The 21,778-nt window shown below is 40.9% G+C and overlaps 2 protein-coding genes across 4 annotated transcripts in view; both read right to left on the bottom strand.

The window, feature by feature from the left end:
* OCA2 (OCA2 melanosomal transmembrane protein) overlaps positions 1–1,722 on the bottom strand; it is a 219,637-nt gene extending 217,915 nt beyond the window's left edge. Inside the window, exon 1 of the mRNA XM_069769977.1 lies at positions 1,291–1,722. The gene's annotated coding sequence lies outside the window, so the exon portion shown is untranslated. The remainder of the gene's footprint in view (positions 1–1,290) is intronic.
* Positions 1,723–15,420: 13,698 nt separating this feature from the next.
* Positions 15,421–21,778, bottom strand: part of HERC2 (HECT and RLD domain containing E3 ubiquitin protein ligase 2) — a 115,724-nt gene continuing 109,366 nt past the window's right edge. For all 3 annotated transcript variants that reach the window (XM_069769971.1, XM_069769972.1, XM_069769973.1), the window contains exons 88-93: positions 20,998–21,192; positions 20,785–20,897; positions 19,709–19,899; positions 17,781–17,886; positions 17,037–17,249; positions 15,421–16,429 (exon numbers count right to left, since the gene is read on the bottom strand). In XM_069769971.1, the coding sequence (XP_069626072.1) occupies positions 16,157–16,429; positions 17,037–17,249; positions 17,781–17,886; positions 19,709–19,899; positions 20,785–20,897; positions 20,998–21,192 (1,091 nt within the window). In that variant the 3' untranslated portion in view covers positions 15,421–16,156. The remainder of the gene's footprint in view (positions 16,430–17,036; positions 17,250–17,780; positions 17,887–19,708; positions 19,900–20,784; positions 20,898–20,997; positions 21,193–21,778) is intronic.

Below are 21,778 nucleotides of genomic sequence, written 5' to 3'. Positions count from 1 at the left end.
AGTTCTGTCATCCGTGGTTTCCCTTCTTTGTTCCAGTGATGTTTAAGACTAACCGCTGGTGACCTGCTTAACTCAGAAGAAAGCATGCAGATGCTTCAAGAGAGAATTGGTGGGGTCCAAATTAGCCTCCTACCAATAGATCAAAGTCTGCATTGAAAGCTCAGCTTTCAGCAGCAATTCAGGAGCTGCTCTCATGAAGCTACCAATAATTCTGATGGCAGCATGTAAGAAGACCCAAATTTTTTGTGAGAGTTCAGGTAGAAAATAAGTGTCTGTTTTCAATCTATTACTGTATGAAGAAATACAAAAAGATTCCTACACATCAGCTGAACTACATCTCTTGAAAGTTGCAGCTCTTCAACATCTGTTTTATATGAGTAATAGATTTTATTCTCATATATATATATATACAAATATTCCCCATAAAAATTATGCAGCTACATTTAAGTAACTAATACCCTGACCTCTCGCCTTACAGTTTCATTGAAAACTCGGCGTTCACAGCTAATTTGTAAAATCGCAAGCTCTCGGGAAGTGGGACAGTTTCACCCTCTTCCTCCTGCAGCAAATGCAGGGCTGAGCAGAACAGACCAGCCCATTGTTGATCTGCAGACTGCTCTCTTGCTGGCAGACTACTCCAGCAAGATGACTGGAAAAATCACAACAGTGTGTTACAAATACAGCCAACATGAGTAAAATCCATGAAAAGGAATGCTTCAGAAAAGTGATGGGAGCATATACCTGCTTCATTCATTTTTTATTAAATTATTTTACTTGAGAGATGTATTCACTCCACAACATCAATGTGTTATTTCAACACACAGACCTAAACATACTTTTTAAACATGAAGGTTTACGTTTTACAGAACATCTAGCCCAAATAGAAAGCCTGAACTACTTCCCTTGCACATAAATAGAATAGGAGAAAAAAAAAAATTAAAAATTGCAGTAAGTTTGAGTCCCTAAAGAAACTACAAGCTAAAGTAAGTTAAAACAATCTTTTAAATATTAAATATTCTGGGAAAAGTTAATGTTTGAGACAATGTAAATGTAAAAGGAAGTGTAACTAAAAGAACCATTGAATATAACAATATATACACTTGATGTGTCTCACTTGATGTTTTAAAATGCTGAATGCTCAGGTACATATAAATGCTGTCAAGAGACCCTGCACTATTTGCAAAGTTTGACTAACTTTTAATACACATATTAAAACTTGTCCTCTCAAGATAACAGAACTGCATTAAACTATTCTAGAAAACATTTATTGTAGAAAAAAATGCATTTTACCTGCTCTTTTGAAGAATTCTTGAAGGAGTTCTTTTGTTTGAAAATAAAAACCTCCAAAATGAAAAAAAAAAAAAAAAAAAGAAGGTGCACAGACGTTAAAAATAAAAGGCTTGGTTCAGCTGAGGGATCCACAAGATGCCTGATGTTTTCTGAATAGAGAGTTTATTTGGGTAAATGACTATGTCGCTGTGGAGTTCAGCTCAGTTCTTTGTAGTAAGCATCTCTTAAGCATTGGGGAGAGAGTGACATTGCATCTTGTGCACACTCATAAATGAAGCAGGAATTCCCAGATTTGCCATCATGTGATTTCAGTGAGGAACTAGCACTTGACTTACTCCCAGCACCCGTTACTCTCTGCCCAAACACAGCTCTTCCGAAGCCTGAGATGGCTGTAAAAAGTGGCAAAGAGAGAAAGAGTACACAGACCATGATTAGCTTCACTGAGCAGACACTTCAGGTGCTGCCCTGAGTTTGGGCAGGAAGCAGGAGGAGAACAGAGCAAAAGTACCATTGTTAAACTGCCACAGAAGTTACAAAAGAGCAGATTTAACAGTTCTCACTATGAAAAACTGGACATATTTGAAAGGGGGGGGAAGTCACATTTTCTGCCATCAGAAAGTACCAAAAAGATTATCCTGACAAACACTCATTCTTTATACTGGAATTTCAAAGATTTACAAAGTACACTGCAGTACTGAATGCAATGTTAATTAAGCACCACATCAGCCAAATACTTTTTGCCTGTATCAGACAAAAACATAATATATATCAGATAACGTATATCAGATAAAAGGTAATATAATCTACACTCTCCATACAGTATATACCAACTGGAGAAACAGATGCTATATTAATATTATGGCTACAAGCAGAATAACATGAAGGAAAATAATACAAAATTCATTCTTCACAAAGAGAATGATGCTATTGACATTTTGCCTTGAAGAACTGCATGTTATTAAGTAGTAATGATGATTTCTGCTAGCTGAGCCTTCCGAAAGAAGCAATTGTTCTTGAAAGATTAGTAACAATTTTGACCTTCTAAGAGTCAAGGCAGAGATGAACACTTCCAGCTCCCTCAGGATTATCCATAAGGTCATCAATAGTTATCTCCAATGTTCTCATCTGATGTGCATCGGTGGCCTGCCTCTTCTCTCTTGCTGCTGGGGAGAGGTGTTTACTACATGAGTCTAGTGAGGAAATGCAATAAGGTGGACCATCGTGCAGTTTCTATTAAATTGTTCCATTTGTGCTGTTGCTGCAGGTACATAATTGTTCAAAAATGTGTTTTTCAAAGCTTTTTTTTTTCTTTTTCCTAGGCTGTAGAGCACATATAATGGATGTTCTTTTATTGTAAAAGAGGTTCTAGTTTAATCTGATTGTCTACAAACACCAAGGTGACAATAGCTTAGGCTCTAGGAAGTTATTTACACCTCTGTAACCCAGGAGGTGCCTGGTCATGTTTTGTGAATGCAAATCTATTTATAGCTATCCCCAGTATCACAGGACAGCTACTCCCCGACAGTTCTAGTGTGGCAATAGACCTGCCAGCATGAGACAGGCCTTTTTAATCACAGAAGACATGATTTCCATGAAAATATTAATTTACAGATAGATTATAAACATACAGGTGTCCTCCCATCCAATTTTATGCAGACAAGTGAATCCAGTTCTCCTTTCAAAGATTATCTGATACAAAAAAGATTCCCTTTATTAAGATAAATACTTCCAACTTTATAATAATTTATTTGTCTTTCTATTGCTTAGATGCTTCAGCCATGACTGACGACGCCAAAGCAGGAGATGCTGTAAGAACACAGAAAAAGTTGAAGTTTCCCTCTATACAGGTGATGTAAAACACAGAAGACAGCAAACAGGGTAAGGAGTGAGTAAAACATCACTGATCCACATAGTAATTGTAGTATTTCGAGAGGGCACACATGAGAGGGATGCAGACTATTCTGTTTGCCATAAAGGTTCACCAAGCACCCATCACTTCATTTAACCTACATTTCCATTAGGATTTGTGCTACATCACTGAGATACCCATATTAACAGTGAAAGGCCAGGCAGAAATCCTGAGAAGTTGAAGGAAATGTTTCTTGTGAAGTTTATATGTTAAATAAGCAACTTCATGCACTCTAATGAAATGAGAAATTAAAGTCATGCTTTTGCATCTGTTTCCTATAAACCTTTAACTGGAGACCTAGCCATAGAAGTGAGGGCATTTCCTGGTAGATGTAGAACTAACCTAAAATCTGCATATAAATTTGTGATAATTTAGAGGGCACTGTGCACACAGAAACTGCAAGTTCCTGCTGACGCCATAGACTTGCTGTGTTCTTCCAGGCTTTCTGAAGCTGCGTACACCACCAGGTTGGAAGGAGATGCAGCATTTCTCTCCCAGGTTATAAAAAGCCTGGAAGAGCCAAGTCTACCCAGATGAGTGTACTGAAGGGATTAACTGAAGTGATTCTCACCAGTCTGCAGCAGCAGAAGAAAGTTGCCCAGCATCAAAAATAGGAGCTAAGGTATCCTTAGGGAAAACAGATAAAGGCAAACTCAAGACACTCAGGATTTATGGTACAAAACAAAAATGGGAAGCAGATGAGTACCTTATGGTAGAAAGGGGTTTCAAAAATAGGTTAGCTGCAGATCCTGTGCAAACAGCAGCTGAGCAGATTTGAAAGACTCCGTGGTCCAGAAGGAAAAGACACCAGATGCACTTCAGTACATGAGATATGTCCTAAGAAACTGAGGCTGATGTCTGAGCGAGATGAGAAATGGGCGGAAAATGCATCTAGGGTTTATTATTATTTTCCCAGGTCCATGAAGCAAGAGCAATAGGAACTTCAGCAAAAGCATGCAAAGCCAGGCAGGGCTTGCCTCCCAGAGCTGTAGGGCCAGCAACCAGGTCTTGACCAAAGCTGTGGCAGAAACATAGAGTATGGAAATGGCTTTATGGGTTATAGAGGTTCAGGTATCAATGCAGGGGCTGGAGTAGAAAGGCTGAATCAATACATTGAGTCCAGTCAGTTGTTTAAAAAGCCTGTTCCTAGCAAGGCAATCAAAGGATGGCTGAGGGTAAGAGGTGGAGGGGAGAACACAACCAGTGGACAGCTGGGGCAGACGGGTTTACAAATTAGCATTGGAAAGCAGAAAGCGAGGTGTCAGCAAAAAGATCCGGATGAACGCTGACAGGCTGGAGGAGGCTCAGGTTGTCAGGAGTGAACAGGACACTGAACACCTCACTCCAGCACACACGTGGACCATGGAGTTGGCAGAAACACTCCAAATTAACGACAGGTTATTGGTGTGTTAAATGTTGTGGCCTTTGCTACGCTTGTGTGTGGGTTTGTGATGTTCTCATTCATTCCAGGAATACACTGGGCATAGAAAGTGTGAAAGCTGGGGATGCAATGTTGGATTTGCTTATAATGCTAGTAAAAATTATTTTGCTTCCCTAATTCTATTAGTAAATTTAAGAAAAAATAGCAAAGTAACATCATATATTTGCACTAGAGAAAGTGGTGTCTAGCATATATGCTTCAAGTCTCTAAAAACAATGCATTCAACATGCCGCTGATGTACTACATGGAACATCATACCTTACGCTTGCAGAAGAATCTGCAATGGGAATAAAAAGATATGCAAAAAATACTAGTAAATCATGAAATCACATCTAAAAAAGACTGCAAAGAGAAAGCTGTGATGTTGCTCAGTTTGATTTGGGATTTCATATCCATAAGCCCATACAGTGAGGCAGGAGCTAACTGGGGTCTGGACTCAAACTGATCATTTTTCCAATACTGAGTTTTGAAACTTCTCAGTTTCCACAGAACTGACCAGAGCTGGGTGGCAAACCAGGCTTGGTTCTGGTTTCATTATCTGTCTTTTCAGAGAAAAAATGGGATTTCCAACACCCTCTATAAAGGTTTCTATGCAGAAAATTCTGGTTTTGAAGTTAAGATAAATAAATAAGAACTTAACCCATGTATTCTAAACAAGTCCCCTCTGTAGAGCTGGAGGAAAGACTTACTTCTCAGTAGGGAATAACGTGCCTGCAAACAGGCTGGCCGTTGTGTGAAACTCATGCAGCTCAGACTAACAGAGAGGGGCTTTCGCATTCCTGATGGACTTTCCAGGCAGGAGAGCACTGCCCGCCCAACCCCAGGGGATGGGGATGGAGCGGGGTGGTGGGGAAGCGCACCGGCTGTGCCCTCCACCAGTGGAAGGGGCGACTTCTCCACCCACTGTCTCATCCCCTCCCACCGCGCTGCCGTTGCTGTGTGAAAGCTGGGTGTCTAGCCTAATCGCTCTCCTATACTTTAAATAAAGATACAGACACCTCTAATGGACAAATCATCCCAGCCTAAATTAGGGAGGGGTTCATGCTGGCAAATTTTAGGTGTCTACTCCCACTTGTAGTCCCTGGAGTTGAAGGGTCAACGCAGTCAGCAGAGTCTAAGAAGGGACATGCCAACCACAGCCAGCTGTCCACTGCAAGATGAGATTAAAAACTCTCCATACTGTATCGACTGTATTGATTATGCCTCCACGTGCCAAAATGGGGAGAATAGACACTGAGTTCACATGCAGACACCTTCACCTTAGACACATAGATTTAGCAGGGATTAAGCCTTAGGTGGCACAGTTTAGCAGTCTTCTGGAGGCAGATGCCTACATCTCCTGCACAATGAACGGGCAGAGGGAGATGCCTTTGCAAGGGGTCTTTCTAACCAGGAAAAACTTGATGCCCTTAAGGCAAGTGTCCACACACACTACTCTGTAGCCACACCACTGTTTCCCTGCGTTTCCTGGAGCTGCACTGAGCAAATGCATGCCAGGCTCAGACAAGCCCACGTCCAGCTGTGGCTGAGCTCTTTCCTCATCTGTCTCTTCTGTTCCTTTCTCCTCTAGTTACCATTTTTCTACTTGTATGCTCCTGGCTCTTCCTCTTGTTTCCCATCCCGGTGATGGCCTGTCTGCAATAGAGAGGAGATCTGGAGGGGAGAGGATGGTGAGAGGAGTGGGAGGAAGCAGAACTGGTGAAAACACCAGGGGCAGAAAAGTCCATTTGCTGTACGCCAACATGAAATAGCATAACTTTTTTCAGAAAGGAAAGTCAAAAGGTAAAAGACATGGGGTGGGGGGGAAATCTAGTCTATAGTTTATACCTGCAAACCATCTAGCTGTAGTGCGTGTGACAACTGGCTGGCTTCCTCTGCAGTTACTGAACAGGAACAGTACAGTTTTCCAGCAACACTGCCCGCTCAGTGGCAAGTTAATAGTTGGATGTTGATTTGCCATCTTGAACTGACCATCTGAGAAGCCTGTGCCAATGTACACCAGAGCTGAACAAACCTAACCCAGTCAACCAGCAAACTTCAATGAAGGATTCACCTTCTGGAGCACACGGGAGCAAGCAGCCTCTCCAGGCAGGGCTGCAGCAAGGAAAACCAGAGGAAATCCATCTCTGGCAGTCAACCCCGTGGTCTTTTTCTTTCAGGGTGAGGCTAAGACAGTGCTGGTGGTCCTGTCATTCAGTCCCCAGGGTTATTAAACAAAACCTACTCCACGCTCTATATGGCTACTATTGAAGGGCTCAGAGTGTTTCATATCAAGCTACAGTTTTCATCAGACTGGTCAGCTCAGCACCCTGCCAGTAGGAGGAGGGCCCACAAGGAAGAGCAGAGCACCCATGAATTTTCAATCCTTGCCCACAGCACACCACTGACAGGGAGACAGGCATGCATCCCAGCCCTGTTGTCTGTGCCTGGATCCACTGCAAAAGGCTCCACGCACGAGGTCATGGGATGCGGTCGGGGAGAGATGCAGATTACAATGGTACCCTTTCAGCTCTGGGCCCTGAAAGGTGGCATTCACTGCCTGCTTGACACTGCTCCTGCTCCCGGCCATAGTCCCCGGCAGTGGCAGCCACTCCACTCGCCAAACGCTGCCTGTCTTCGCAGGGCAAGGAGCTGCCGGACATCTGTACCTTGCTTCAGGGGCACAAGGACAGGAGAGCAGCATCCAGGTGATACAGGGAGGGCTACTAGGACCATTATGTGACCCTCTGTATAAGAAGATGCAATTACAAGAGCAAACACCCTTTTATGCATGAGCACATATGTCAAAACAAGCATGAGACAGTACTCATTGCACAAGAGGAGCTTCATGTTCAAAAGTCATCCCATATCCTTAGGGTTAATCAAAACTTAGCTGAGGCAATTACAAAGATAAATCTTTATCTGTGCGGATCTCTCACCTACATAGAGAAACAAATACTGAGTGGCTCCAAATTCTACATCTCTCTGCACCTATGCCAGTCTCCACATCTATTCCAGAGTAACTGTGTATGGCCGCTCTCCACTTCCCCACCCTGCACTGGTCTGGAGTGGAGCAAGAAAAATAATTACTCCAGGATAGTTACGCTGGTGTCCATGTAGAGGCAAACATGGGGTTATGGAGTCTTAAATGGGCTTATGGAGCTTCCATTGCCATTATTTCTGTGTGTGAGACAGAGCAGAGAATATGTCTCTAGCAGATGTGAAACTAATTTGCTTAAACTGGGAAGTTTTCTGAATTTTTCATAAAAGAAGGTATTTAACTGCTATGGTTTTTCAGTAAAGTTTGAGTGGTTCACAAGGTTTTTTCTTCCCATCGAAGTTATATATTCCTCTTGCATTTTTTTGCCATATATGTGTATAATTAATAATAATAAATAATGATAATTAATGATACACACATACTCTATATACAATTCTGCTTGGAAAGTTATAACATTATTACACATTCCCTAACATAACCCAGCCCTATTTCACAGAATCCGTCGTGTTAGTCTAGCTGAGCAGAAACATCTCCACCACTGCAGGGTTTAACTCAACATCTGCCAAACTGGTGAAAAGAATTTTCTTTCCATGCTCATTAAAGTATAGCTGGCTCCCATAAGCTCACCTATGAGAACATCTCACCATAAATCCTCATCTCCACATCGGACTTGAATGGAAGAGAGGTGTATTTCACAAGACACTGCTTCAACTCACTTCACAGTTTTTGTTTCTGACCTCTTACTCTCTCTGTGGGAATGGAGTGTTCACATCTTTGGGAACGGCAGAGATGTCTTAGATTAACATCAACAGGCCTGTTAAAAGGTTCAGACCCAGTAATGCCCACTGGCTTTTTTTGGCTTCTCCTGCTCTATCTGCTATATTGGGTTTTTGTGCCCAGACTTTGTCAGGTCTCTTCAAGAGGTAACTCATCATGAGTGACGTGGGCGTTTCACTTCTTTAAGGGTCCAGTATCCTATAACAGAAAACTGCAGGATTATAATGACTGACTAACAATTTAGTAAAAACTCTATTAATGGATGTAACTCCATCAGACCAAAAAACATACCAAAAGGAAACCAGCTCTGCACCATCACCAGGGGCATCCTCCAGGGACCACCACCGACCTTGCCTTTCTGAGTTACATGCAAATGCTCATCTCTGAAGGGTGGATGTCATCACACAGGTGCTGAGGACCGCTTAACGTTGGCTCAAAGTCCATCTCAGTTGGTACGAAAGCATCATTTCACTTCATGACAATTCATAACTCACCAGATGAAAGACCTCCTTCATGCCAAAAACCCGCCCCCACATAGTATAGCCCCTCCTCAGAGCAGTCTGTCATCCCCAAGGTGACTTTTCAGGCTAGTTGATGTTTAATCCAGAGCAGATACCTTGCAACCCCTCCCAACACAGCAGTAGCACAGTTATGATGTTATTATTAGGAGCTGCTGTCTTTTTCAGGCAAGAGAAAAGTTACTGAAAACTCATTAAATGACCCTGAGACCAGCCACATCAGTAAATGAGTGCTCAGTAGTTGCAGTTCACCTCTTTCCAGTCTCAAGAGTAGTTTTGAGACCATAAGGTAACCTGAATCTCCCAGAGGTCCCACAGAGCAGTTGTTTTACCATCTCCTGTAAGGCCTTAGCAGCAATTGTCACTACTCTGTAAGGGATGAGAAGTTGATAAGACAGTTTGTGCCACTCCCAAATGGAGAGAAAGAGCTTGTACAGCTATCTTTCAAACTAAACAGCCTGTAAGCAAGTTCCAGCTACGGATTTTGTCCTCCCCAATTCTTCCTTCAAAGTCTTGCATAAATGAATATCCCAAAAGCAAGCTTTGCGCACGTGAGCCGTTTCTGTGGCCAGCTACTGTAAACAAATATTTGCTCAAACTGTTTTCCGTTAGTTGTCTCTACATTCTCTAACTTACATCTTTGGCAAACAACATCCAGATCAACATTAATTTGTTTATAAACATATAAAGGCAACCCTACTTGCATTTCTTGGCCATGGTTTTGTCGACCGCATCCTTCCCAACTCTTGTGATACAGTGTGACACGAGTAAGCCCAGTCACCTTTTGCCTATTCCTTCCTCTTCCCACTCGGTGTTCACCACTTTGGGGCTACCTTCATGGACACAGCAATGGACGTTCTACCGGACTAGTGAGCATCGGTGCTGTTTGTCCTTGCTCCCTTTTCAGGATGGCAGCCTTTTCTAGGTGGGATGAGCCAATTCTCTGCAGTGCACCATCTAGCAAGAATGAAGCCTTGGCCTCATCAAAGAATTGTGTGTAGCACTCCTATGAGATCACTTTTATCAATGCAGCCTATGTGTTGAAATAGCTTTTCTGTACAACACGGCAACTCTGATCTCCTGACTCCCGGTCCTGTGTCTTAACCACAGATGAAGCTTGAAAACTTACCACAGGCTTCTCCTCCTCTGGTCATGCCTATACACGGGTATCTTAACACCGTCTTGGAAGCAAACATCAAAATGCTATTGACATCCTGTAGCATGCAGGCAGTTTTATTTGTTGAACCAAAGCTGAAAGGCAAACCCAGGGACTGAAGCCAAAAGTGATTTCACCTGGAGCCAAGACTGTCACCTGGAGTCATACTTGCCTGGTTTTATGAAGAATTTTACAGCAAACGCATTTCTTACTCCCAGGGGCTTTCCTCCCTGGACACATATAATGCCCAATATTTGTCTTCTGACAGTGCACAAAAATGGTTAAACAGACTCCCACCATTCAAAATAGTTGCCATTTTCACAAAAAACAATTTGGATTTGTGCATAACAAACTAGAAAGACAAATCACCTGGCCACAGGATGGCATTCCCACTGAAGTAGCCAAGGCCCACAACACAAAATTTGGGTCAGCTTCAGACTGGCTCCAGGACAGATGGTAACTAACCTTACACTGAACTTGATAACATCTACTTTACCCACCACCACAATAATTTCAGCAAATTTGAATTGGTAAAATGAGTCTATCCAACTGTTAGTTATGCATGCCGCAGCACCGTGGCATTTTTGATCTGACAGTAAAAGCCTTGAAGCTGGACTTCCAGCCCCCGCACCTGACAATAGCGGGTTATCCCGGCAAAGGAGCTAGCTAGAATGCAAACATTGAGTCTGCAAACAGGATCAAAATGAAAGGCTTCCACAAGCAAGAAATACTAAGGACAAAAAAAAAAAAAGGATTGGAAACAACAAAATGAGGCAGATCCAAAACGCCGGAGGTGCCCAGGGCCCCCTGTGTTGCAGGGGCTCCCCCAGCACCACCCGCTTTACCTGATGGACAAGGGGCATCCATCCCTTGTCCACGGCCTCCCTGCCTCTTGGGGGGCACCAGGAGGATCCAGCTGATGATGATGACGGTCCTGCCTCCTCACCCTTTCTCACACACAGCCGTGTGCTCCCACTGCCAGCTAGCCTCCGGCCTCGACACATCCCCTTCACCAGCAGCCGAAGCGACGGCTGCCCGTGAGGTTCTGCTTTGCTGACCAGACGCTTGCTCGCACCTCAGCAGGGCTTCCCTCCCCGCAGCCTTAAAAGAAACGGCCGTGGCCAGCACACAGCCCCTGCATCCAGAAGGAGAGCAGGCATTTTGGCAGGCATTTGCAGTCTCGGGGGCCTACTAAAGATGAACGCTAAGAAGGACTCAAGAGCAGGGCTGGCTTAGCAGTGCTTGCTCTCCCATTCCCATCTTACTAGGCCAGTACAACTGGTTGCAGAGCCACCTAATAAACCAGAGAAAGGAAATGATCCCACTGAAAAACAGCCACCAACAGCTCTTGGGCAGCGGCTGAGGAAGGAGTCACTTTATCGATCCAGCGTACGGGTCTCCCCTGCCCTGAGAGAGCAGCACCGCAGCCAGGGCAGGCGGAGGGGAACCCTCTCTGCACGGCTTTCACCAGCATTTTAGTGCTGATGTGGTCCTTGAAAAACAAAATGTCAATGCAATGGCTTAATACCTGTTATTTCCAGAGCTGCCCGAAGGACTGTCGCTTGCTGCTTTGCTGCTCCACCATTTAGTTTCTCCCCACAGGCCGACATGCCTATCCACACCGCTGTATTAAACCGAGCACTGACAACAGAGGGTCAGCACCCACCTCCGTCTAACGTAGCTGTGAGCAGTCATGCTGTAAAGCCACCGCTGCACTGGGGTGCTGTGGGGTGCTAGGCTCTCCTGAGGTGGAGGAGACCGCTCGTCCCACCGCACCAGGCTCAGCCTCAGCGGTGGCATTCCCCCCGCAGACACACAGCTCTGGCTGGAGCTGCAGGAAGGCACGAGAGGACTCTTGCAGCTCAGAACAGCAGCCTGTCTCTGTCCTAAATGATCAGCAAGCCCTGATGAGGTCAGGGAGAACCGTATATGCAGAGGAGTTTCTGGTTAAGGAAGCTGTTACTGAAAGAGAAAAGATCCTGTTGAGCCAGTGCAGGTCCACACTGGAAAAGCAGGCAGCAGAAAAGCTTCTGTGTCTTTACTTGTAATAATTGATACGGATTTCAAGGGTCTTGTCTACAGTAAGTTTGGATGTCTCAAGGCACCTTGCTTAGAACATGATGGACAGGGTACCACTGCAGAGTCTATTCTACTTACTAGAAATTAATTTTTAGAGAAGCTAATAATGAATAGAGCATTGAAGGAATAACAAGCTGAGAGGACTCCAGAAGTCGATTTGGGCGGCTGCCTGACTGAGGGTAGATCAAGTATCATCAGATCATCACCAGCAGATGTCTAACAAGGTTTTGAAAACTCTTATTGACCAAAATTCATGATCTGCCTAGACTGGGCATTCTGGTGCTTAAATGTCTCTAAAGTTAGAAAGTAGGAGGGGTGGGGTGCGGTGTCAGGTATCTCTGCTGCAAGGATATTATTTCTTCTCGACCTGCTTTGGGTAACTGTGGACAACAGATCATTCCCTTTTTTATCCCAATGTTTTACATATTGAAAGATTTACTGAGGTGCTTTTATCCAGCATTTTTTCACTTATGAAGTTGTCACAGTGAAACAAGAAGGTGTAGTCCTATCCTGGACTTTATTTTCTAGAAGTGCTGTACCCCCTCCCTATTAAGGCTTATCATCAGTAGTGAGTACATGCAAGTGCCCAATGAGAATTAAGTTTCCTTTCACTTAACACTGACTCATTTACAAAACAGAATCCTAGAGGATTTTGTATTATATCATGTGCGTGACTCCACGTCCTCCAAACTTCTCAAAATGCTTCTGCTGAAACCTTTTTCAGGTCAGGATGCCAGTACACCACACCCAAACGCGCTGGAGAGAGCTGATCAGGGATGACCACAGTCAGGAAACAACTGAGACAATTCTACTCTGTGTTTCTGTGAGATCTTTCCACAAACTTACTCGCTGGCCATCAGATGACTAAACGCAAAGCTGAAGAGCGGTGCCTTGTAGATATACCATCGACATTCACATTTGAGCCAAACGTGTGAATTAGCAGAATCTTTTCCAAGTATTAGGAGCATCAATTCACAAATGGTTTGTGTGTCACATTCACAGTCGTGTTGCTTTGCTGCAGCTTTCACTTAAGGTAAGGACATGACTCCACAATGAAGTAACTTTTCCACTAATCCGCACCCTTGAAACCCAGTTGAGTTGGCATGTTTTAGTTAACATAGTTTTTAAATGTAAAATTTGTTGGAAGATTAACCTTGAAAGGCAACATCTACAGGAAACTACACATCTGTACGTTTTCTTTAAATGAAAAAGTGAAAATATTTTATCAGTGAGATCTTTGGAAGCCACTGCTTCCCTTTTTTCTGGAAGAGGGCTCCATGATTTGCGCATAGTCTGCTGATAAAGATGCTTGCAGGGGAGGCAAGTACCTAATACGCTGGCCTGAAGCCTTCTTTGACTAACATGATGTTAAGGAACAGCTACCATGATTATAAATGGTACATGTCCCCTGAACTCCCTGATGGGACTCAATGACCTTCTCTCCTTATTCACAGGTTATTTAGCAGCCATTAGGTCGTTTTAGAGGTATCGGGAATTCACCTGGGCAACGAAGAGTAATTTTTAACATGGGAAGGGATTTTTCTCTCAGTCTTCTGCAATTTCATAATGGTAAAGCTTTATAATAAATCAAACCATCATCTTTGATTTTACAGGGAAGTAACATATGAAGAAGGGAAAGGAGCACTAGCAATCCATTCTTCATTCGCAAGGTTGAGTCCTTTTCCTTCTCAGACTAGAAATTTGCCAATTAAGAGCAAATCCCATTTTTTGGCCACTTGAAAACAATGGTTTTTCAAGAATGACAACTGGCTACTCAGAAATGTCAGGCCACAGGTGACAAGTATTTCACACTGTAAAAGGGGATCTGAGACTCTTCTGTTAGGATGAGAAAGCAAAGGAGGCTTAAAAATGGTCCACTAATTAACAACTTAAACTGCTTCCTTACATGGAGGATGCCTCCTTTTTGCTTTTCTTGGAAGAAAAAACTCTGACATTTTCTTTCTTTCCTAAGCAAGTTATAGAACTTCTCTGTGTTATAGTAGTTCATATGCTCCTGAAACGGGGTTTGAAATTTAAGAATGGCAATTGAACTCAGTCTCAGTCCTTGGACATGTGGATAACTCATCCATCACATCTGAAAAGCTGACTACAGAATCTCTTTAATCAAGCTGGATGCCTACAGGGCTCTGGTGTTACCATGGCAAAGGACAGCAGACGACCACATGAGCACTTCTGTACTAGATTCTCCACTCTTTGCCCTCAGGAGAAATTCAATTCAGCAGCAAAGATAAAAGATGTTGCTTAAGGTTTTGGGATTTTTGCATCCTTTTTAAGACTCAAAAAAGACTCTGTGTTTTTCATCAGCAGACAGAGAAAATCTAAAAGACAGGTCACAGGCCTGACTTCTGGAATCTCCAGGAAGACCGAGGATCAGGATAGGAGCATTTATTGCAAGAGATCTTCAGCACTAAATAGAGGCCTCTAAAGCTAATGAATTTCAAAACTCTGACATCTTAACAACAAATAGGTAGTTTCACCACTATTTTGAGATACCAAGTATATCTCAGGAAAACTTATTCCATGACCACAGTTAATATTTAAATTTAGAGAAGTTGGAATTGAAGTCAAATGCACACACTAAAAAAAATGAATCAACTCTGAATTGTAAAATGTTAAATATTGACATATACCTATCCTAATAATTAGTGAAGAAAAGGTATGACATGCCCTTCTGCTGGATTTTAAAGTAAAATACTAGTGCTTCAGCACAAATAAATTTCATTTTCCTACTTTGAAAAACTATTGCATACACTGTGTAGTTAACACATAATACCTGCCCAAACACCACTTGACTTGAATGAGTTATTCAAACAGGCTACTCTGGATGCACCATGTTTTGTGATCAAGCCTTGTAAAACAATCTGATTTTCTCAGAGTCAACATTTTAGAAGAGTGTCATCATACTCTTCTACTCACATTCAGGTACTTACACACATCTGTCCCTTACACTTCCTCAAAAGCAATTTTTTTCCCAGGCATCCAAGAACAAATTTACCATTACTGACAACAGTAGCATTAGGAACAACTGCATAAACAAAGTGTACCTAATCGCTACCACTAACGTGTTGTGTAGACTTGCTCTGAGTTTACTATAGCTCATGTTCTGTCTATGGCAATGCACCTACTATTGGTGGAGCACCACCAGCAACGTTTGGCCAACAGCTGTAAAATGCAGAATCGTTTCTTCGTAGAGCTGTTCCAATGTTCATCCCATGTAACAGCTACATTATCATTAAAAAACACATACTATTTTTTTTCTGTGGCAGAACTTTTATTTGGAGGGAAATTATAACTTTTGCATTTACATGGCACAAATTATATACAGTACACTTTCCATGATAAGAATTATGATGCTGTTCACAGAAAGGTATCAAATTTGAGATAAATAATGCATAAAGCTAAAATATACAAACCAGGGGTGGAAGTGAAACTATTGGCCATTTTTATTATCTATAGAAGAATTTCAAGGAATAATGTTAATTCAATGTTCAAAAATTTTTAACAAACTTCTAGTAAAGTTAATTGAAATATTTATAATACTATTCAGTTGTTGCACAGTATTTCCAATATACAATCAAGAAGATGCACAGAACACAACACTTAATATGAAAAAAACCTATTGCACCCACAATTTAAAGGTTTCACTGCCTTTTGGATGCTGCACTACCATATTTATATAAACATTTACAACACTTCAGTAAACACAAAGGTTCTAAATGTAGTGCAGCATTATGGGGGGCCACTTTCAGCTCTTAAAATAAATGTTAAATGCCCATATAGTGTGCCATTTATTCTAAGCTGATGGTTTAAGCTGTAACCCTTAATTCCTACTGTGAGTAGCAAACACACTTTCCCCATGTTCAGAAGATTACCATCCCTCTTACTACATACTCTATATTCCAACACCTATACTGTCCTTGGCTTCATTTGTCATTTTGGCATTTTTGCCTCAGTGCTTGTGACAACTATCCCTTATATTATTTTCTTAATGTCCTGTTAAGTAGTCCTGTGTAGAATCTGAAGCAAAAGAATCGGCATCTTCATTATCAGAATCATCACTACTGTCATCAGCCGCTGGCTCTCCTGTCAGCGCTATCCGGGCATAATCATCAGTGTCTATAGACTTACAGAAGTGAATGGCATACTTCAGTTTTTCCTCTAGTACTTGCTTACAGGAATACCTGGGCAGCTTCAGGAGAAAGAAGCAAGTGTATGACTCAGGAAGAAAGTGGTCTGGAGGATTGTATTTATCCAATACCTGTTGAAAACAAAAAACATAATATTTTTGATTCACTGTCCAAACTACAAATAAATATCAAAATAATACTTAAATTTTTTTAACAGCATGTTAGATTTGTGATTCTGATGCTGAAGTTTCTTAAAACAACAATGAAAAGACCAAATCCATTTTCCCTACACTAAGTAAATAAATAAAAACAGACATAGATGAGCTTCTTTGATCATGAATATGTAGTTGGGAACAATCTAAAAATGATTGTATTACTTCAGCAAATACCAAAATATGATTTGAAGATTGTTGTTCTTTAATTTAGCTGAAATTAATAACTGAGCTGAATAAAATGCTAAATAAATGCCAGCAAAACCAGTTCATGACTGACAGGGGAAAACTACCAAAATCCAGAGATGTGAATAGTTGGGAAACGAAACGAATATCCACTTGCCCAGGTCACGAAACAAAAATATTTATATACATTATAGGTCTCTGTTGCACTGTCGAATCTACAATGTAATGTTGCATAAACAGTTTAATGAAATCAGCCTGTTCTCTTGTTATGTCATGCTACTACTTCTCCACCACCAGCTTTTTAAAATAAAAACCCCACACCCCATCCCATACATCTTACTTGAATAACAAAGTCCCTCCCTCTGAAGTCTGCAATAGTCCTGGGCAGCCTTGTTCTGCCCCACACAAAACGCAGGAAGAGAGATCGCTCTGTATTGGAGAAGGACTCCATCACTTCCCAGAACCACTGTATCAAGGAAGCAGTTGGTTCAATGCCTTTATAAGTTGCTACAGATTTCAGAAGGTGGAGTGGAATATCCGGGCTTCCACATACCTGAAAAATAAAATATAGTGATAGGCTACAAAAGTCTGATCAAATCAATTATGGGTGATTTGTTCCCTCCATTCCTTTAAAATACTTGAACAGCTTTTACACTGACAAAATGAACATTCAAATATTTGAAGTGCTGTGCATAGTCTCCTATTACAATAATAGTAAATATACATCTTCCCATCAGGGGACAATAATGAATCTTCTTTCGTATTCCTGAATTACATAAAGAATTAAACATTTTGCTTGGGACTAATGTCTCCAATTCACCTCCTAGGCCCCTGGTTTGTGGGGGTTTTTTTGGTTTTGTTTGTTTGTTTCTTCCAGAAATAACTCATTACATCACTGCTCAGCTGTATCAAAATAACCTTATTAACACCAAGACGGCAATTAAACATTTTCTAGTTTTTCCTTGGACAAAATGTTTGCAATCACTGTGAACAGTATTTAATGTGGGTTTTGGATTAGTAAGATGTAAGTGAAGAATCTCACTCCAAGTTAGTCTGACAGAGGTAGCAAAGCAGAAATTGATACCATAGTTTCCAGTTCATATCCTGTAAAGAGTGAAAGTAGAGGAACTGGAACAACACGGGCCATCCCCTCACGAACTGCTGCAACTTGTTCATCAAATTCATGAAGTCTGCAGAGACACATTTTCAGAGTTTCTGTGAATGTCATTTCTAGCAATTATTTCTAGCAATTACTATAATATCAAGGAAATTTAACCATTCTCCTCAAGTCTCCAGCTATGTGCTAAGGAATATTAATGAACATTTATCACACAAGATAGTTGACTTACAACAGTTTCTACACCAATTCATATTGCACAGCAAGCTCAGTATGGACAGATATCTCCCAATATTTAGGATATTTTATTTCCAGGACTATTCATGTGCTGTGCCTGTCAAGAACAAGCCAATACCCCATTTGGAAACAACATGCTCTTGGGAAAAGAATGGCTGTACTTTGAAACTCTGCCTGCATACATTCGCAACACTAGACAGACATTATGGTAAAAGAAAAATGGGTCTGAACTAAAACATGCTGTCTGAGGGGACAGGAGTTGTTGTATTTCAAGACAGATGCAAGTCTAAAATTTTGCTGCTTCTGCTGCCACCCATGATTTGTGTTTTGCTTTTTTTTCCCCTGTCAAATAATTTCTGAGATTTTTTACAGAACTCTCTAGAGCAGAGATTCGCATCATTGACAACTCCTGTCCTCATGCTTGTCATCACCAAAATAAACAAAGATGTCAGGACAAACTTCGTCTTTTGCATCCACTTTTTCACATGCATTCTATTCAGGTGCTAGTTTTTCTCTCAAGGGCTTCATATAATTAAACAACTTGATACTTAATCTAAACATTTAAATCTTTTTCCCAAAGGCCTTTTAACTGTAAAATGCTTTAGAATTTCTCGCCTCCTTTGAGGACAGCCAGAACTGCCAAGAGAACAAAACCATTTCTTCAATGGAATGTAACATTTTACATATAGACATATCATTTATCCATTCCAAATGAAATTTCTCTCTACTGTCAAAAACAGGTTTAAGTATTGGTGCATAACCATTTGGGCAGGGGGGAGGAGAACAAAGAATGTAATTCAGTAGTTGTTGGCAGACACTGCAACTACAAACTAATAAGCAAATATATAGTGATGATACAGTCCTGCTCAAGTACTCTCTAAACCAGTTCACTATGGCAGAGAGGATAAAACTACTATGAATCAGTTTCTCATCCAAATTATCTAAATTTCCATATTTCAATAGGCACTAGGCCCACTGCTTCACATAACAAGATGCCTGTGGTTGCTTCTTAGCTGTACTTGTCTAGATTAGCTGTCTAGGTATTTAAGCATCCAAAAGCCTGTCTTCTCAAATACCGAACAATTATTTCCCACTGATTTCAGTGCAATGTTCAGTTTTTGGCACCTGTGGGTGAATTTACTTGTCTGCACACAGGTGTCAAACTAATTTTATGTTGTCCAAGGAACTAACATTTTCGTTTGTGTATTCCAACTTAGATAAGAATAGAGTAAGAATTCAACTGGGACTGCTCTTGACTGCAAATGATGATATGAAAAACTGTGGGAGCAGCAGTACTAAACCTAAGCTCTCTTCACCAAGAACTTAATGATCAAGCCTATTACTTTATCGCATAGGAGAAGAATTAGATGGATGGGGCATTTCTCTACCTGTAAAACCGGCTGCCAAAACTGCTCTGTCAGGACAGCTATTCAAATCTATAGCCAAACCTGCTAGTTTATTGTTCTTCCTAAAAATTAAGTTTAATCTTTTCTCCTTGGATAGATTAAAAGAAATCAGAAAATCAACACTGTAATCACATGAAAACATTAGAATACTTGTAAGAGGCTGAAGTAGTATATTGTTTAAAAGGTTTTATGTATTTTTTTAAAAGAAAATGCTTATTCAAATCAATCATTTGAGTGACTTATTCAACAAACCTGTAGTTTATTGCCAGTCTCACATATTCAGCTCTATTATCCAGTGTAATATGGGTGTACTTGGAACTCAACTGAATATCCTGACCACTTGCATTAGGCACAGTGAATGGGAGGCTCATAGCTTCAAACTCTTCTGAAGTAGCTTCGTTGTCTCGAATGTACATAAGCCCAGGAATAAAATCTTTATCAACCTTTGGAAAATAACAAACCCGAGTCAAAATCAGTTTACTAGCACTATACAACAGTGTCTCTTGCATACAAAATGCAGTACATCATGTATCATCTACCAAAAGCATTGTCAAATGTCTGACCACAACCCATCTAACTTAATTTCAAAGCCATAAAACAGCTTAATATTTTACATAAAATTTCATTATGCTGGGATGTGGGAGTGTGCATGTGTTCTAGATTTCAATCCTTTCAGGAAGCATTTGCCAAGAAACTGTATTATACAAGAAAATGGATTTAAAGCCTAAAAACAAAATCATCTCTATGAAGTCCAATGCTGGTTTTGGTACAAAAGGAATCCCCTTACTGACAAGTAAATGACTCGATGCTTTCACAGTAAGTACATTTCTACATGACAGTATTTGAGAAGGAACTCTTCTTTGTAATGAAGACCTAACTCTTACTCCACATTTACTGAGCTCAGTAAACAGAAATTGAAAGTTTGTGATGTTTGACATGTGGGCACAAACTATTCTCAGTAGTAGTTTGAACTCATTTTCTTTTACTTCAAAACAGTGGAGGCGTGTGCACCTAATCAGTTACTGCATCTTGGCACAACAGACAGTAACAGCTACAAGAAGGTCTACTGGAAAGCAGGAGTTCAACCACAAACATTTGTCTAGTCAAACCCATTAGAAGATTTGAGAATGCTCTAGCATTCAAACAGCTTAACAACTTAAATTTACAGTTTTAACAGTGAGTACAAGTCATCCTTATATACTGGCTGAAAATGTAAAAGGCAGTCAAAATACAAATACATAGAAAACAGGAAATCACTGGAGAAAAACTGATGCTAGAGTCCACTTGTCTTCTGTAAGTTATATCCTACTCAGGAACTTCATACTTACCTCACTGAGATCAGCAATTGTTAGGTTCATTCCTGCAAGCTGTTTCCACACTGGCTCAGCCAGGTTGAGGCTGAGAGGGCTGCCAGTCCGGATGGCGATGCCCAAAAGTACACCTGTAAGTTTAAACATAGTATTTTTCATTTTTTCTTGTTAGATTCCAATATTGTGATCATGTAATGCAAGTAGAACGTCACACTGTTGCTAAGAAATTACCAAGAAAACGGAACATGTTCATATGCAAGAGTGACTTGGCAGCAGGATTTAATAGGAAACAATCTCTGTTTGCTCCAGATTCATCTCTTCCATTTGGTGTCACAATTAAGAGAGGGGTCAGCCCATTCTGAAGCTCCTCGCACATTTCTGCTATTGATTCACTATAACCTCCACCACAATCATCCACAGATTCACCTTGGAGAAGAAAAAAAGCTCAAAATTAAATGTTCTTTCAAAAATAAATGAAGTACTAAAACTGTATTTCCTTCCACGGGGATAACTGAGCAAACAGAAGTTTACTAAAAGCTACACTGTCATATCTGTTCATATGAAAACCCTTTATGTTTTGCTTATATTTGGATATTACCAGTTCATTGTAAATCGTATTATTTAGAAGATTATACAACATAACACAGTGTCAAAAATACTATTTGCTAGAGTATAACTAACATTTTTGTGTTATACACTAATCAAAATAAAATAGAGGTAGAAAAAGAAAGTCAAAGCAATGGAATTCCTAAGTGACATCTGAAAGTAGGTATATTTTATATATCTTATATACAGTAGACAGAATAGCTCTTCAATCTAAAATATTTTTAATCAAAAAGCTCAAAGTGATATGTGAACTGTAAAAACAACCCTATCAGTAAAACCAGCTAGCCAGGATTATTTACCAATCCAGACCACTGAAAAACAGGTTTAGGTTTTGCAGAATGTTTGTTGTAAGCAGAAGAGTTGTCCCCAGAATTTGAGGAAAATTACAGACACATTCCCATTAATC

The sequence above is a fragment of the Haliaeetus albicilla genome, chromosome 25 (genome assembly GCF_947461875.1).
Source record: "Haliaeetus albicilla chromosome 25, bHalAlb1.1, whole genome shotgun sequence".
NCBI lineage: Eukaryota > Metazoa > Chordata > Aves > Accipitriformes > Accipitridae > Haliaeetus > Haliaeetus albicilla.
Note: the sequence above shows the minus strand (reverse complement) of the source record. Positions and strands in the feature narration are given on the sequence as shown.